The sequence below is a fragment of the Electrophorus electricus genome, chromosome 1 (genome assembly GCF_041902795.1).
Source record: "Electrophorus electricus isolate QZ-2024a chromosome 1, ASM4190279v1, whole genome shotgun sequence".
Lineage (NCBI taxonomy): Eukaryota > Metazoa > Chordata > Actinopteri > Gymnotiformes > Gymnotidae > Electrophorus > Electrophorus electricus.
This window is the reverse complement of record NC_137497.1, coordinates 18,553,721-18,571,015: the sequence shown is the minus strand read 5'-3', so window position 1 is coordinate 18,571,015 and position 17,295 is coordinate 18,553,721. Positions and strand designations below refer to the sequence as shown.

General features: G+C 40.8%; 2 protein-coding genes and 1 pseudogene across 3 annotated transcripts in view; all 3 read left to right on the top strand.

The window, feature by feature from the left end:
• Positions 1-227: 227 nt before the first annotated feature.
• LOC145660191 (uncharacterized) lies at positions 228-9,506 on the top strand. Its single transcript, XM_081724369.1, has 5 exons — positions 228-509; positions 765-1,055; positions 6,951-6,967; positions 7,591-7,668; positions 8,777-9,506. Exons 1-5 carry the CDS (start codon positions 380-382, stop codon positions 8,996-8,998), a joined length of 738 nt encoding a protein of 245 aa, XP_081580495.1. The 5' UTR covers positions 228-379; the 3' UTR covers positions 8,999-9,506.
• A 1,843-nt stretch (positions 9,507-11,349) lies between these two features.
• On the top strand, positions 11,350-11,458 carry LOC145659785 (5S ribosomal RNA; annotated as a pseudogene).
• A 956-nt stretch (positions 11,459-12,414) lies between these two features.
• LOC145657454 (NLR family CARD domain-containing protein 3-like) overlaps positions 12,415-17,295 on the top strand; it is a 28,967-nt gene continuing 24,086 nt past the window's right edge. Inside the window, exons 1-3 of one of the 2 annotated variants that reach the window (XM_081712165.1) lie at positions 12,415-12,501; positions 16,256-16,362; positions 16,476-16,583. In XM_081712165.1, coding sequence (XP_081568291.1) covers positions 16,313-16,362; positions 16,476-16,583 — 158 coding nt within the window. In that variant the 5' untranslated portion in view covers positions 12,415-12,501; positions 16,256-16,312. Of the gene's footprint in view, positions 12,502-16,255; positions 16,363-16,475; positions 16,584-17,295 lie in introns of those variants that run through there. The other variant, XM_081712170.1, reaches the window with a different exon arrangement.

Here is a 17,295-nt window from a genome sequence, read left to right as displayed (position 1 = left end):
ATTGCCTTGATATGAAACATTTTCCTCTATAAATAAATGACAGTATTATTTTGTTTCATTTGTTTGATTTGTTTCTCTTTATCTACTTTCAGGACCTTTTTGACAATCTGATGAAGTTTTAGTTCATATATATGTAGAAATATAGAAACTTCTAAAGAGTTCCTAAACTTTCAAGCACCACTGTAACGTTTTATACTCTCTTTTCTTAATGTGTCTTTCAGGTTCTTTTCCTTCAGTAAAGGTGAATCTTCATGATGATGCTACTCTCCCCTGCACTCAGACATGTTCTGGTCTGGTCACATGGACTTTATATGATAAACCACATGACGTACTGGCTCAGTGTAACCAGACATCCTGCCAGTCAGAGGAGGGATTTCACATGTCCCATGATCAGTACCTGAAGGGAGATCTCTCCCTCACCATCACTGATGCTGATTACACTAAGAGGTCCTTGTACACCTGCGCCTGTAAAGGTCAAGAGCGCTGTGATGTGAGTCTACAGATAGAGGGTAAGTGTCCTCAATGGATTACCTAGTTATTGTTACTAAACCATTATTTATGTAGACAGAGAGAACTTTAAGTAGAACTTAGAGTATGTTCTAAGTAGAACATAGAATTGTAAACTTCAAATATCAGATATGTGGGGAAAAACAGAAGGAGCTTGTATGTAACGTTTAAATGTTTATATCAGATTTGCCGTTCTGAGGTTACATGGTCAAATCAGTTGTATATTACATTAAAGTTTCTAATTGTTTTTTCCAAAGCCTGTAATTCTTCAGTTCAGATTAAGCCTGGTGAACCTCTGGTGCTGGATTTGCTCATATCAGAGTCAGTGGAGGTGATTTATAACAGCACAGGTGCAGCTGCTCCCTCTAGTGGACAGATCTGTACAGTGGCTGGACACTCACTGAAGTGTAAACCTGAATACACTCAGAGAGTGTTGCTTATCTCTGCTGTGGAGCTGCAAGGAACCACACCATCTGATAGTGGAGTTTACATCATCAGAGACACTAAGCATGAAGAGATTATACAGACATACACAGTTACTGTGGAAGGTAAGTATGGTTACTGTGATTTTAATGTTGCCTAGTTACTTTTTGTTGGGGAAGGGGGTGTGCGTAGTATCAGTAATTATGTTTACATGCACATCCGTGGTTCCGTATTAGTTAGACTATGAATGCTGGGATCATGTAAACAGCGTGAACTGAGTGTCATAGTTTGAGGTCTTGGTCTTAGTTGAGGTCCTGTTTATCAAAGTATATCCCCAATAGAGCATGTGGACCTGGTTGATTTTCACTGGACTCTTTGAGGTGGATGGACATGCTTGAATCCAGCCACTGATGTTTTACACCACTTGGTGTGATGCTTGCTTGCTGATACCAAAACAAAAGAGTGATTGAGTGGGAAAAATTTGTGTTTGTTTACGTCCCCTTCTTGATGCTCCTCCTCCACTTGATCAAGTCTTCTGTCCTGTGCTGGAATTGTTCTCGGCTGCGGTGTTGTCTTGATTGGCTGCCTCATTCTACCCAGCGCATAAGGGGAATATAAGGGGAAGACTGGGAAGAAGCGACAGACAGAGATACATCTTCACTGTTGCTGAAGCTGGTTGTTTGTTCAGTGAGTGTTTGATGATTGTTGTGGTTTTGGGCCTCTGCTTCCCCTTTTTCTGGACGTGTTCACTGTTGTAAATATTATTCTGTGTATAGTGTATTGTAGTAGTCCTGCGTGAATCGTAGTTGGGAAGTTTGGAGTTTGACACCTTTTTTATTTGCTCAGTTCTTTACTTCTGTTTATTAGTTTTTGGGAGTAGGGAGGGTTATTGTACTTAATTTTGTTTGTGTTCATTTGGGACAGTTGGTTGTTTGGACAGAAGGGCTTGGTGGTTGGCATGTTTGCCTCTCAGCCTTCGAGTCCCTATCTGGGTGGAGTTTCCGTGGTGTTCTTGTGTCTGTGTGGGGGTCGAGTCCCTATCTGGGTGGAGTTTCCATGTTCTCCCTGTATCTGCGTAGGTTGCCTCTGGAATCCTCCCAAAAACATGGAGGTTAGGATGATTGGATACTCAAACTGTCCTGTATCAATGTGAGTTGTGCATGAATATAGATAAAGATAGATGTGTGTGTGTGTGTGTGTGTGTGTGTGTGTGTGTGTGTGTGTGTGTGTGTGTGTGTGTATGTTCAGTGATGGTTGGTGCTCTGTCCTGGTCTTAACCTCCTCCCCTTCTCCTACACCTGGTTCTCCTGTAGTTTCTAATAGAGAGAACACTGTGTGTAAATTGGCTGCTGCTTCTCATCTGTCTGTGAGTGATTTGAGTGTGTCCAGCTATGGTTGGTGCTCTGTGTGTGTGTGTGTGTATATGTCCAGCTATGGGTGGTGCTCTGTGTGTGTGTGTATGTCCAGCTATGGGTGGTGCTCTGCGTGTGTGTGTATATGTCCAGCTATGGGTGGTGCTCTACGTATGTGTGTATATGTCCAGCTATGGGTGCTGCTCTGTGTGTGTGTGTATATGTCCAGCTATGGGTGGTGATCTACGTATGTGTGTATGTCCAGCTATGGGTGGTGCTCTGCGTGTGTGTGTGTGTGTATGTCCAGCTATGGGTGCTGCTCTGCGTGTGTGTGTATATGTCCAGCTATGGGTGGTGCTCTACATATGTGTGTGAATGTCCAGCTATGGGTGGTGCTCTACGTGTGTGTGTGTATGTCCAGCTATGGGTGGTGCTCTACGTGTGTGTGTATATGTCCAGCTATGGGTGCTGCTCTGTGTGTGTGTGTATATGTCCAGCTATGGGTGGTGATCTACGTATGTGTGTATGTCCAGCTATGGGTGGTGCTCTGCGTGTGTGTGTGTGTGTATGTCCAGCTATGGGTGCTGCTCTGCGTGTGTGTGTATATGTCCAGCTATGGGTGGTGCTCTACGTATGTGTGTGAATGTCCAGCTATGGGTGGTGCTCTACGTGTGTGTGTGTATGTCCAGCTATGGGTGGTGCTTTGTGTGTGTGTGTATATGTCCAGCTATGGGTGGTGCTCTACGTGTGTGTGTATATGTCCAGCTATGGGTGGTGCTCTACGTATGTGTGTATATGTCCAGCTATGGGTGGTGCTCTGCGTGTGTGTGTATATGTCCAGCTATGGGTGGTGCTCTACGTATGTGTGTATATGTCCAGCTATGGGTGGTGCTCTACGTATGTGTGTATATGTCCAGCTATGGGTGGTGCTCTACGTATGTGTGTGTATGTCCAGCTATGGGTGCTGCTCTACGTATGTGTGTATATGTCCAGCTATGGGTGCTGCTCTACGTATGTGTGTATGTCCAGCTATGGGTGCTGCTCTACGTGTGTGTGTGTATGTCCAGCTATGGGTGCTGCTCTGTCCTGGTCTGAACCTCCTCCCCTTCCCCTGCACCCTTCAGTCCCACAGGGGTCTGTAGTTTCTGACAGACTGTGTGTGTAAATTGGCTGCCGCTTCTCATCAGTCTATCAGTGATTTGAGAATAAAAGCTGATTTCTGTCTGTAAAGTGTCCTTGAGTTTGAGAAAGGCGCTAAATAAATGTAACCAATAATAATAATAATAATAATAATAATAGTAGTAGTTTTATTTCTAGTGTGTCTTATGTTTTTTTTTTTTTTAGTTTGGCCTTGTCTGCTCCTGAAGCTCAATCCCTCTACAGCCGACCCTCAATAAATCAACAAATACTTCAGCCTCAATACCACTGTTTACTGTAGTAATTATGCTGTGTGTTAATAAGTAAATGTAGTCAGTGATGGTGCAGTAATTATGCTGTGTGTTAATATGTAAATGTAGTCAGTGATGGTGCAGTAATTATGCTGTGTGTTAATATGTAAATGTAGTCAGTGATGGTGCCGTAATTATGATGTGTGTTAATATGTAAATGTAGTCAGTGATGGTATAGTAATTATGCTGTGTGTTAATATGTAAATGTAGTCAGTGATGGTGCAGTAATTATGCTGTGTGTTAATAAGTAAATGTAGTCAGTGATGGTGCAGTAATTATGCTGTGTGTTAATATGTAAATGTAGTCAGTGATGGTGCAGTAATTATGCTGTGTGTTAATAAGTAAATGTAGTCAGTGATGGTGCAGTAATTATGCTGTGTGTTAATATGTAGATGTAGTCAGTGATGGTGCAGTAATTATGCTGTGTGTTAATATGTAAATGTAGTCAGTGATGGTATAGTAATTATGCTGTGTGTTAATATGACAGACTGGAGCTTCAGCAGTGATCATAGTTATGACGGAGCACAGGTGGTGATCAGGGTGGTGGTTGTTGTTGTTGTTGTTGTTGTTGTTGTGTACACCCCCCCCCCCCCTTTGTGTAGCTCATTCTCTCCACTGGTTCATTCACTTTGAACTCTGAGTATGTTTCTATTCTACATTTAAAACAATATCTCTCTACAAGATCCAGATTTGTTTTAGTTTGATTTCTAAACAGTTCTCCATCACTGTACTAGTTACTTCCTGATTGAATTTGATTGAATTTGATCCCACAATCCCTCTTGATCTTGTCACAGTGACCAATCTCGTACATACACATATAATTATAACTCTGTATGTTTAAATACACACACACACACACACACAGATCCGCACTGCCTTTCTCTGTCCCATTCAGGGGTCAAAGATCAGTGTATGTATACATGATTAGAGCGCTCCTGAAGCTCACCTGGTAGAGCAGGTACAGTAAGGTTTGATTCATATTGATGAATATGTATCAATCACTATAAGAGGATCTGCCCAGTACTGTAAATATGTTTATGGAAATATTACTATGCGATCCTGTGATGTAATTTAATGCAACTGTAAATACTTTTGTCAAGTCATGGAAAAACAGACAATTTTGTCTGCAGTATCTTTGAATAGTTTAAATAGTTTAGTTGCCATTTGTCAACATGTTTTATTTAAGAGTTCCCCTTATTGTTCAGGTTATTGTAATGGTGAGCGGTAATGAGGTGGTCGCATGTGCGGAGGAGAGCGAGATTTCTTAGGGGCAAATCCAGAGTTGTAGTCAGAGTAGTCCAGGGTCCTAGAATACATAACAAAAACAAGGGCTAGGATAACAAAGCCTAGGAAACACAAACCAAAAGCACACGAAGGCAAACAGGGAAAGCAGCTATAACAGAAAGAAGTAACATACGGAGTTAAGGAAAAACAAAACAGCTAGAATCAAACAGGCTAACATAAACAGAGGCTTAGAAACAAAGACGAGCTTACACACATGCAATACATGCAATACATGCAATACATGCAATACATGCAATACATGCAATACATGCAATACATGCAATACATGCAATACATGCAATACATGCAATACATGCAATACATGCAATACATGCAATACATGCAATACATGCAATACATGCAATACATTCCACACAAACACACGCAATGAACAGCAAAAACACAGGGAACCAGACAGGGTTTAAATACTTGAACTAATGAACACTAAACAAGGCGCAGGTGCAAATCATGAACAGTGAAAACCAAAACAGGGACTGGAACAGGACTGGAAAAGTGAAACATGAGAAAGGAAACCATAGAGACGGACAATAGGAAGGACCAAACAAGACATTTATTCATGACATACATTCTGTTTCACAAGTGATGGGCACTATGTCCACAAACTGGACAACAGACTAAAGCAAACCAGGGGGAAAGAGAAGAAGAAAACACATCTGAGAAATTCATCTCATGCGGTTGTGAATCCAGATTAGATTACAAGACACTTTTCTTGGTTTCTGTCTTTGAGGTTGTGATTACATTTTAATTTTTGCCTGATTTTACATTATCTACGTTTTGTCCTTTTACTGGAATCCCAGAGATGACCATAAACATCTTACGAGGCTTGTTTTAAATTTCATAGTTGAATTTCCTCTCAACTAAAACAAAACATTTATTTTTTAAATATCTGCTGTGGAATTCCCTACATGTTCATGTGAGTCGGGTAGAATGTCAGGCTCTCTTGTTAATGCTTCCTTGATGTTTTTAATATGGTGCACCTCCTAGTTTGAGTGGCTCACACCCCTCACTTCTACTCCTCATTCTCACCCTTCACTCCTATTTACTCTCTCACCCCTCACTCTCACTTCTCATTCTCACCCCTCACTCCTACTTACTCTCTCACCCCTCACACCTACCCACTTTCACCCCTCACTATCACTGCTCACTCCTACTCCTCACTCACCCATCACTCCTACTCACTCTCACACCTCACTCTCACTCATCACTCCTACTCCTTACTTTCACCCCCCTCCTCAATCTCACCCCTCACTCTCTCCCCTCATTCCTACTCACTGTCAACCCTCACTCTCACTCCTACTCCTCACTCTCACCCCTCACTCCTACTCACTCTCACCCCTCACTCCTACTCACTCTCATCCCTCACTCTCACCTCTCACTCTCACCCCACACTCCTACTCCTCACTCTCACCCTTCACTCCTACTCCTCACTCCAAGTGAGATACTAGTGATGGCCCCTACTGTGCCGAGGCTTCGGAGCACATGTCGAGAGCTCCAGGAAGTCTTTTATGAAACATGTATCGAGGCTTGCTTCTTTAAGGATGAATGACGTCACTGATGATGCCTGAAACCTCACTGGTTCAGGAAGCATTTCGAGTGTTGGCACAATTTATGAACACACATAAAGCGCAATGGATCCATGCAAAATTTGCATGTTTGTGTTCTGTCAATTTGCCTGTGACATTGATGAGCTTGTTTTCATGGAGCCTGCTAAAAGGAAAAGGGTTTCCCCTGTATGGAAACACTTTGAGCAGATCTCTACAAATAAGGTATTGCACATAATATGCCTGTAAATAATGAAATGTGTTACTACTATAATATTCACAAGTCGTTTTTTTTTTCCATTCCAAACCACTGGGATACAACAACAACATCTCATCTGTGTTATTGTACTTGTCATGTATAATGAGGGGGATAGAGTTGGATCCAGCCAAGGTGGGTATGGGTTTCCAATTTTCATATTTGTTAATCAACCATGATAATAATGACATTGACCACGATGCTACATTCATCACACACATCAAAAAATAAAAACAAAACATGTGCACATGTTCATGTAATGACTTCTGACATGCAAATACTGTAATTAAACCATAACCTAATTTAATTTTATTCACTGTTAACATTAATATGCATATATATATATATATATATATATATATATATATATATATATATATATATATATATATATATATATATATATATATATAAATATAATGTGTATATACTGTGTATATATATATTTATATACTGCATTATTCTCTGCACCTTACATGTTATTTGCAGTTTGGATTGGATTACAAAGTGTAAAAATGACAAAGTGTAATCTAATCTTTACAAAGCAGTGACCAGAAAGGAAGAGCTGGATGAGGCTTTGGTCTTCATGATTGTTAGAGACACACAGCCATTTAGCACAATTGAGGATAAAGGCTTCAGGGATTTAGTAGCAAAATTTGATCCAATCTATATTTTCCCAACTAGGAAAGTATGTGTGGTGACATGGATAAATTATGAGAGTAGTATTAAAAAAATAATATTTTCTTCCTTCCCTTTAGACCGCAAAGGCCATGGTTGAGACCAAATATCAACAAGAGAAAGAGAAGACCAAAGTTGAGGTCCAGAAAGTTCCTGCAGTGAGTGTGACAGCAGACAAACTACTTGGCTGTGACCTGCCATTTTATAGATGACAACACATGACTGAAGTCCACATTACTCGGTGTAGTGAAATTCCCACAGGCGCACACAGCTGAAAATTTGGCCTGTGTGAAATCCTCTCTTATGGAAGAATGGGAAATAAAATCCAAAGTAACATGTCTAGTTACTGATGGCGCATCTGATATGATTGCCTGTGTAAACAGCTGAAGCTGCATCATGCCTTCTGCATTGCTTACACCCTGAATATAGTTGTTAAAAAAGCTCTTGAACTAACCCCAGTGCTGTCTGCCATTCCTACAAAGGCAAGGAAGCTGGTGGGCTATTTTAGAAGCAGCACAACTGTCAAAGTTAGTAACATTATTTTCACATTTGTTTACACATTGTTTTATATTGCTACATATGTAACGTTTAGGTTTTTATTGTTAAAGGAGAAGCTGGACCTTGTTCAAGAGCGTATGGGAAAACCAAAAAAGAAACTGATTCAGGAGGTTGAAACAAGGTGGTACAGCAACTTTCAAATGCTGGAGCGATTAGTAGAACTCAGGGAGCCTGTAAGCATTGGCAGGCTTACAAACTGGTATTCCTGCGCTGACCTCTGATGAGTACAATAATGTTTGTGAGCTCCTGTCTATACTGTCTCCTTTTCACACGGCCACTGTGGTGCTGTCAGAGGAGAAAAAGGTATCTGGCTCCAAAGTGGTGCTATTATTGAAAATGGTGGAAAAGATGCTCCAGGAAGAGGCAGCAAAGGCAACGGTCCCAGTAGCTAGTGAACTGGGAGAGACCTCATCAGGCTCCTTAGGGAAAAGCTCCACACAGCATGAGCATTATATCACTGGCAATGCTACTAGACCCAAGATACAAATCACTTGGATCCTTTAGCCCAAAAAAGGCAGATAAAGGAATAAAACAACTCACCTTTGAATGTACCAATGTAATAGGGTCTAGACAGTCACATTCAATACCAGCTGCAGCTTCAACATCACAAGATGCTGTAGCTGAAAGACCTGGTTAATATTTTTGCATTGGATTAAAGTCAATTTCAGAGTTATGACCTCATTCATATTATCTGGTTTTGCTTCTCAGGAAACAAACTGTGGTGTGATTTTGATGCCACATTCATGGAGGCCAGAAGAACACACAATGTCACTGCTGATGCCACAGTTGAAGTGCAGACCTGGCAGAACTGAAGAAAAGCAGAACACAGGGTCCCCTCCAGTACTGGGAGAGGCAGGGGTGCATATATCCAAATCTCTACAGGTTTGCTGTGGGATACTTGTGCACCTCTGTCTCCTCAGTACCATGTGAAAGTGTTTTCTTCAAAGCCAGGGAAGTTATTTTCAAACAGAGAAACCAACTGCGTCCAAGCACAGTGGAAAAAATATTATTTCTTAATAAAAGTGAATAAAGTCACCACAGTATTCATAAGCATAACCATTTTCCCATCTTTGAACAACACTGCAACAGTCTTAAGAACATCTCAACATAAACATCTCATGTCCTATTTGGTTTATTTAAACATTGACTGAAATCAACCTGTTTTTTGACACTAGTAGACCTCCAAAACCATTACCTACACATCAAAAACAGATTAGATGAATGAATGAACCACACAAAATCATATTAAGGTGTTTTTATTTCTATTGTTGGCAGTGACTATTCCCATGCTGTCACTGGTGCAAAACAGCCAAGAGATCCATCACAAATAGTTGAAATGACAATAAAGGTTTAGCCAGCAGGGGGGTTTATGTGCACATGAAGCCTCCAGATATGAACCTTTTTTTGAACCAATTGGATGGAAAGCTTCAAGGATTCATCTGGCAATCACTACAAAAACAAACAAAAATGTTTTAAAAAATAGAATTTAGCATTTACAAGTTACAAGTTCAATAAAAGAAAATCAGCAATCATAAATTCTCCAAAATAAGTCAACATCAAAACTCCACTCTTGAAATTTCCTTTGGAAACTAATACAAGGAAAAACAGGAAATTGGGTGATGTCACTTCCTGTCTTTAAGCAGGACAATTCCCCATAAAGCTCCCCTTCAAAGACAACATGGAAGACTCTCCACAAAAAAAATCACAGGTAAGTTCATTTTTTCTTAATATACTTTTGTTTTACCTACTTTGTTAAAATATACAAACTTTTCTGTGTTAATCCTGTGTTTTAATTTACATACATATATAAATATATATACACACAGCATATGTGCATTTCAAACCCACAGTCCATGAACACACTGTGGTGGAGGGTAACTATCACAAGACATTACACTCATACTGTGTGCATCTGCACCTGTATCACTCCACCACACAGAAAACAGCATGAAAAACCTTTCCCAGTTTCCAAAGATTTCCAACTTTAATGTGTTGATTTGTACAGAGACTTCAACACAGTGAGTTATGATTCCAAAGCATGTGTAACTTGTAGAACAGCGTGTATCATACGTACAGAAATAAACTGCAGCTGAAGAGTCCTTTAGCATGATTTATTGTGCATGTGTGTTTTTTGGGGACTTCTCACTGGCACTCACAATTTATTATTACATGGGTAGTACACACACACACACACACATACTAACAAGCAATTTTTACATGTTTATATGTCATCAAAGGTACAGAGATATTATTGTTTATTTTATGTTTCTTTTGAAAATGTTACTTTGCTAATCGCAATGTCATGAAATCTTGTATCCTGTGTAAAAACCCCTGCTGCTGTGGTTGCTATGGTGACAGCGATGCTTGTTAATGTTAGCGCAGATCTTTTCGACATGTTATTGTGTTGTTTTTTGTTGTTGTGATTTTCTATCTTTCATTGGTTAAATGATAGAATATGGGTTTTCTGGTTAAGTTTCACTTTCTAAATGTTTACTCGATTTGTAATCAACTCGTTATTTTTAGTATTTTAACATGCTGTTTGTAGTGGTTGATCATTCCTGTTCATATTTGTTATTATGACATTAGGCTACTTACGTTATTTATGTGACCTACAGGACATTGTTGTGCTGCGCTTAACATTACACAGCACAATATAGCAACTTAGATTTCCAGATAATTTTTTTTTTTTACTAACGGACCTTGAGGAGAGGAGAGTCTGCCAGTCTCTCTCTCTCTCACATGCACACACGCACGCAATTTCATTTTTCCATGTTTTTACAGTAAAGGTTCACAGACCCAGTACTGCCGCTTGCCTCGTGATGTTAACAGTGCCAGAACAAAACGCAGCATCACAGCGAGTAGACAGAATTGTCGGGGTACACAAGCTGGCTTGGTATTGTGAAACAGTGCGGTTGTGCACAGCTGGATCTCTTGAGTTGTCGCGTATTTGTTCACTGAACGTATGGATGGACAGGTAGCTAGCTCACGTTAGTTGTAGGAACTAACCACAGCTTAGCTTGCTCTAGCTAGAAGTGTCCAATACAGCGATACGCTGTATAATGATCCCATAAACTAAACTTCATATCATTTTAAGCAACGGATCATCCAGCATATTGCAGAGAGGAAGAGCATGTTAAAGCAATGAAAAAAAGAAAGCAAAAACATGAAGGCATTGTGTAAGGCATTGTTTTATCGCTTCGACAAGAGCTTAATCGGGTGATTGTGTCTGTAGCCACGCTGTCGATGTATTGCATAAAGGCGCATTTTTCGCCGCTTTCATCGCTTACGGCCATACCACTCTGAACACGCCCGATCTTGGAAGCTAAGCAGGGTCGGGCCTGGTTAGTACTTGGATGGGAGACCGCCTGGGAATACCAGGTGCTGTAAGCTTTTCTTCTTAGCTATGTTTCTTTTCATTTTTGCCCCTTTTCACGTACAACGTGGCTTCATTTCTTTAGGGTTTTATTTTATGCTTTCTTTCTTGCTTTTAGGTTTAGAACTGTAGCATTTTGGAACTTAGTAAGTGCACCGGGTTCTCATAAACGTATGTATGTTTGTCTTATCTATTTCACCAAAACAACTCCATGTTTCTTTACTTTTACATCTTTCTCTTACCTTCATGTATTATGCCGTTTGTGTGTGCGAACACTTTCGGAGCAATTATATAGGTGCGTTGGACCGCACGCCACTCAAAGCTTTTATTAACGGAACTGGAGGTTGGTTGCGTCGAGTTCAACTCCGTCCAATCATTTTGGGATTAGAACATGGTTTTACTCTTGAATCCCTTTCGACATTATATGTGCTATGTACATTTTAATGGGTGTTGTTTTGGGAAGGGATAGACTAATTTTAGTTACTGCAACCTTTCTTTCGTTTGCTAACTATATTCATTCTGTTCCTTCTACCAGGGGAGCCAAGTCTGTCTCTCACTCATACACACACACACACACACACACATATTCAGCCATTAAGAAGATTATTTATTTGTCATTTGCACAACATGCTATGGACGACCACACACTCTAAATTACAGTCATCTGTAAGTTAGAGGTACAAAGTGGTTTGTTAAGTTCCGACGTGTTTCAACGTGCCGACATAGTGGAGATTTACTCTCAGCGCAGCCGCAAAACAAGTCCGTGTAGGAGGGACTGTGAAGCCATTGGCTGTATAGACTGTATAGTGTATGATTCGCTGCAGCAAAATGAAGGACAGCTAACTTTGCCTGCTGATTGTCTTAATAAAAATGACTATTATAAGAAATCGGTTGTGTAATTGTCTTCAGTCGAAAATGATTGACATGTGCTCCGCCCTCCACTTACCCACAGGTGTTCCTGTAGTCTCACCTTTCTCAAGAAAACGAAAGTATTTTCTGAACAGTTGGCGTTGTTGAAGGTTGAGCGGGTTGAAGATACGCGCGTTTAAAATATTTCACGGTAAGTTCATTCCATTTGTAAAAATGCGATGTCGGTGCAGTTTAAAGCAATATGTTTTGTAAGTACATAGTTCTGTTTAGGTTAATTCGTAGGTCAACCCAAAGGCGGATTAAATCTCAAGATTAAAGTCCTAACGCCCAGTACGATTGCATAGCTATATTTAAAATAATTTAAAGGGGCCAGATATATATTGTCAGTTATTGTAAAACTCGATTTCAAGTCTGTTAGTCAGTGATATTTTCAAATGGTCCCAGTTGAAACTCCTCTGGCCTAAACTCAAGTTCAGATTCCCTGTATAGTTCATTAGCTGCATTATTAATTATAGTTTGGGAGGGGACGGTCAACACTGATGTTTCTACGCTTGTTTCGAGTTTCTGAAGCGCAGCGTTTTGAAACACTGATACGAAGTGTGGGTCAAAACGGCCATGTCACGTGACCACGGCTAAACGAAGCTTGTGTTTTTAGAGGTGTGATACAGAACCTGCCGCTCCTGTCTTTGACTGACAGTGTCTGAAACAAACCTGAGCACACATCTGTCTCAGTCACAAACTCTATGAAGGCTTATAAGTCAAGAAAACACACCCAAACTTTAAGGGTTTTGTGAGAAGAGAGAATTTGAGAGACTGAGAGATTCATTGTTGTCTAGATAGAAGGTTATTGATGGGACATATTGACTGATAGGCTAGTGAGAGACATCCAGTGAGCAGTAGTTAGGATAGATATAGTGACATTAATATATAGAAAGTGTATGTAGAGAGAGATTCTCTGGTTTACTGACAGAAGTGATGTGCTGTATATCCACACTGTCATGATACCCCCCCCGCCCAAATGTCTCTGTGTATGTGTGTGTGTGTGTGTGTGTGTGTGTGTGTGTGTGTGTGTTCATCTGTATGTGTTCCACACCAACTCCTCGGTGTGTATCATTAGTGTGCCTGTATATACGTCATTTGTCTAAGTGTGATTGTTGTCGATGTTTAACACTCATAGCCTGCATGCTGTCTTTGTTGTTTTATGTAAATAAATGTATTGTCATGATCAGTCCCTCCCAGCTTCCGTGTTCTGTGTTTTCCCTGTCATGTGTATTTTAGTTCCATGCCTTAGTTTCATTTTCTCTGCCCCTCCTATGATTGCTTACACCTGTCCCTCATTTCTAGCTTAAGTTCATGTATTTATATATTCATGTATATTCATATATAAGCTGCCTTGTTCCCTTAGTTTTTGGCTGTTCATTGTTGTTGTTTACTTTCATTTTGAATTGGTGCTTGTGTGTTTACTTGAATCTGTGTTTCAAAGCCTTTGTTTTTGTTAACCTGTTTTGTTTAGCATTCGTGTTTCCTAGTCTGTTATAGCCTGCTTCTCCTGTTTACCTTCGTGTATCCTAGCCCTTGTCTTGTAATCATGTATCCCCGTACTCTTCGTGTCGGCTCTTTGACCCTGGACTGCCTTAGTGACTCTGATTTTGGATTTGCTCATAGTAGATCTCACTCTTCTCTGCATCTGCCTCCTTACTGCTCACTGTTACACGTATGTTTCAGTTTTGCGTAACTCGTCCCCACCTCCTGCTCTAAGTCCTCATCGTGACAGAAACATCGACTGTTGAAGGATGCCTGGGATGAGAAGTAAGATGAAGAAGAAGGGGAAGAAAGGGTGTAAACGCCCTTGGATGGAAACCCTCCATACTCTTGGGCTCTGTACCCTTTTACCAGGCGAAATTGCCACTGGAGGATCTTGGAGGGCCCTGAGTATGGTCATGGACTGGACTCTGCAGAGTTCTACGAACCCACTCCAGACTACCGGGACTGATACAATGAGGTCCAGTACTCGGAGTCAGACTCCACAGGGTTCTACTACCCCTCCATGGACTAGCATGAGGGCTGTGCGGATTATGAGAGGAATGGGGAGTGCAACGATGTTAGTCTGCGGATGGACTCGGAGTTCAACCGTGGGGAGGATCCCATAACAGTGGAGGAGGTCCTCCATAGGGACCCTCCCTCGGTCAGCGACACCACGTCTGCAGATTACAAGAGCCCGTCCCTCTCACTGTCTGTCCCCGTCACGCTGTCTGTGCCAGTCACTTTGTCCCCTTTATGTCAGTGCTTGTCCCTGTCAGTGTGTCTGTTGTCGTCCTGGTCCCTGTCCTTCCCCCTGCTGTGCTGCTTGCGCTGGCCCGTGTCGGATCGCTCGGTCCTCCTGCCTCGCTGTTCGGCATTGGTTTCGGGGCCGCAGCCCAAAAACAGCCCCTCCCCCTAAACATCTCCCTTTGTCTGTGTGTGTGTGTTCGTCTGTATGGCCACGCCCTAGTTGACGTTTACAGTTACTAACGAGCAGACACGTTACTCCATGTGCTCTCTATATAGATTTAGTTTCACTTTCATATTTTTCCATATTTCTCCTCTGGTAATACTGTGTTTCATATCAGCTGTACTTCCTTTGTCTATTAGTCCTTGGGTTTGGGAGGTTAAATCAGTCATTTAAATTTTAGTCATGGCCACTGCATTTCTTTGTTTATCTAGTCATTAAAGCAGTTCCAGAGAGTTGCTGCTAGATGGAACCCAAGTACCAGTTATATTGATCGTAGTATCGACGTTATAATTGACTGTGTAAACCTTTTCTGTTATTGTGAATGTTGTCATTTACAAACAATATTGACATTTAAAGTCATATCTGTATTTGTGTCTTAGACCACAGATTGGTGACACAGACTTGATCTCATAGCATTATATAATATTCTTTACAGTTCTGTAACATCAAAGTCCATGCCTTTATTACACCTTTGAACTCAGTATGGCTTTAAGTCTAGTTCTAGCCAACACACCAGGTTGAACAAAGTATAAAGCCAACCAGTCATCCCAGTTCCCTACAGTAGTCTACTACAGTATTCTGAAACCTTGAAACAATTTTCAACACAACTGCTTTGAACATCTCAATGTTTCACAAAATGTCACTTTTCCCACCACCACCTATAGTGTACTGTAAATGTAGTGAAGTACTGATGTACACTGATTAAGAACAAAGATACCACCACCTATAGTGTACTGTAAATGTAGTGAACTACTGATGTACACTGATTAAGGACAAAGGTACCACCACCTATAGTGTACTGTAAATGTAGTAAACTATTGATGTACACTGATTAAGGACAAAGATACCACCACCTATAGTGTACTGTAAATGTAGTAAACTATTGATGTACACTGATTAAGGACAAAGATACCACACCTATAGTGTACTGTAAATGTAGTGAACTACTGATGTACACTGATTAAGGGCATATAACAGACAGACATGTTGACAGGGTCAGTATCACTATTTCAGCTGAACACAAAAGTAACAGTGACAGAATGTTAATGCAACCAGAAACAGAATAAATTAATTCAATGTAAATATGATGATGAATTTATATTTGAATTTCTTTGGGTGTGTTAAGTACTCGATGCTGGATATGTGGGGTTAATTAATGCTTTAGCTGTTGATGGTCAAGTTGCCTGTGCTTTAAAACAGAGTGCACATATACGGGCTGTTACAGTATCTGAGTACCATATATGTAAACATGCACATATATATAATAACATAAGATGTCCTCATCCACATGTATTACACACTGTGTTACTTACTTTATTTATTTTATTTTATATGTCTATTTTTATATTATTTTTTACTTCATGTTTCATGTTTGACATCATGCTTTTTATTTTTTAATATGTCAATGTGAGTTTTGTCAGGCATTCACTCTGTGTGTATGAACTGTTGACAGGTAGCAGCATCTCCAGTGTCCAGCTGTGTGTGTGTGTGTGTGAAGAGGAACAACTCCATGATGGAGCCTCATAATTCCAGCAGTGGAGGAGGAACCTCTGACCCACAGTGAGGAGCTTTCCATCAGCACCTAATCTGAGGAAACAGGAAGAGGGAATATTCAGGATAAATGAGATGATGTGAAGGATGTAATTACTCAACACTTTCCTCATCTTCATCAGGGTAAAGAGAGCAGAGTCTCCAGCACCCAGCTGTGTGTCTATGAAGAGTGACTGGTCCATGGATAATCTTCCTGACCTCAGCAGTGGACCTGTGACCTCAGTCCTACAGTGAGTGACACATTACACACTCGGATTCTTTCATAAGTGGGATAGATGTCTTCCTCACAGTGTATGAGGGAGTGAAGTTCCCCCAATATTACAACAATAATACCCCAGTAAACAATGTCACCATTCTACAGGTCAAACTAATAAGGTTGGACCAGACACTGTTTTTCATCAGAAGTGGCTGAGGGTTTTCTGGCCCTTAAACATCCCTTCACTGCTGAACTCTTTTGTTTGTTCATACTATTAAACAGTAAAAACACCTGTTATGTCTCCACCAAGCACTCCCCTTCACTCCTTCACTCCCTTCACTCCTTCACTCCCTTCACACCCCATCACTCCCATCACTCCTTCTTCCCAGTAGTGTAGGGGGTAGAACAGTGTGGTCTTGCTCACCCACTCCTTCAGGTCAAACCCTCTCAGTTGTTGGTTTCCTGTTCGGTTGTGTTTTACCTCTTTTGTCCCCTTCCCTGTTCCACCTCATCTGTGTTTGGGTCCATCTAGGAGGTCCTGCTTACCTGAACAGGTGGGACAGTCCAGTTCTGTGATACTGACACTAATAAAACAATAATGGTGGTTCTGGTGTCATTAGTTTTAGAAGCTGTGGTACATGCAGGTGGATGAGATGTCAGGATACAATTGCTGAGGTCATTTATTAGGCCACAGGAATCACTGTCATAACAGGAAGAACCACACAGGACACAGACAGACTGGAGTA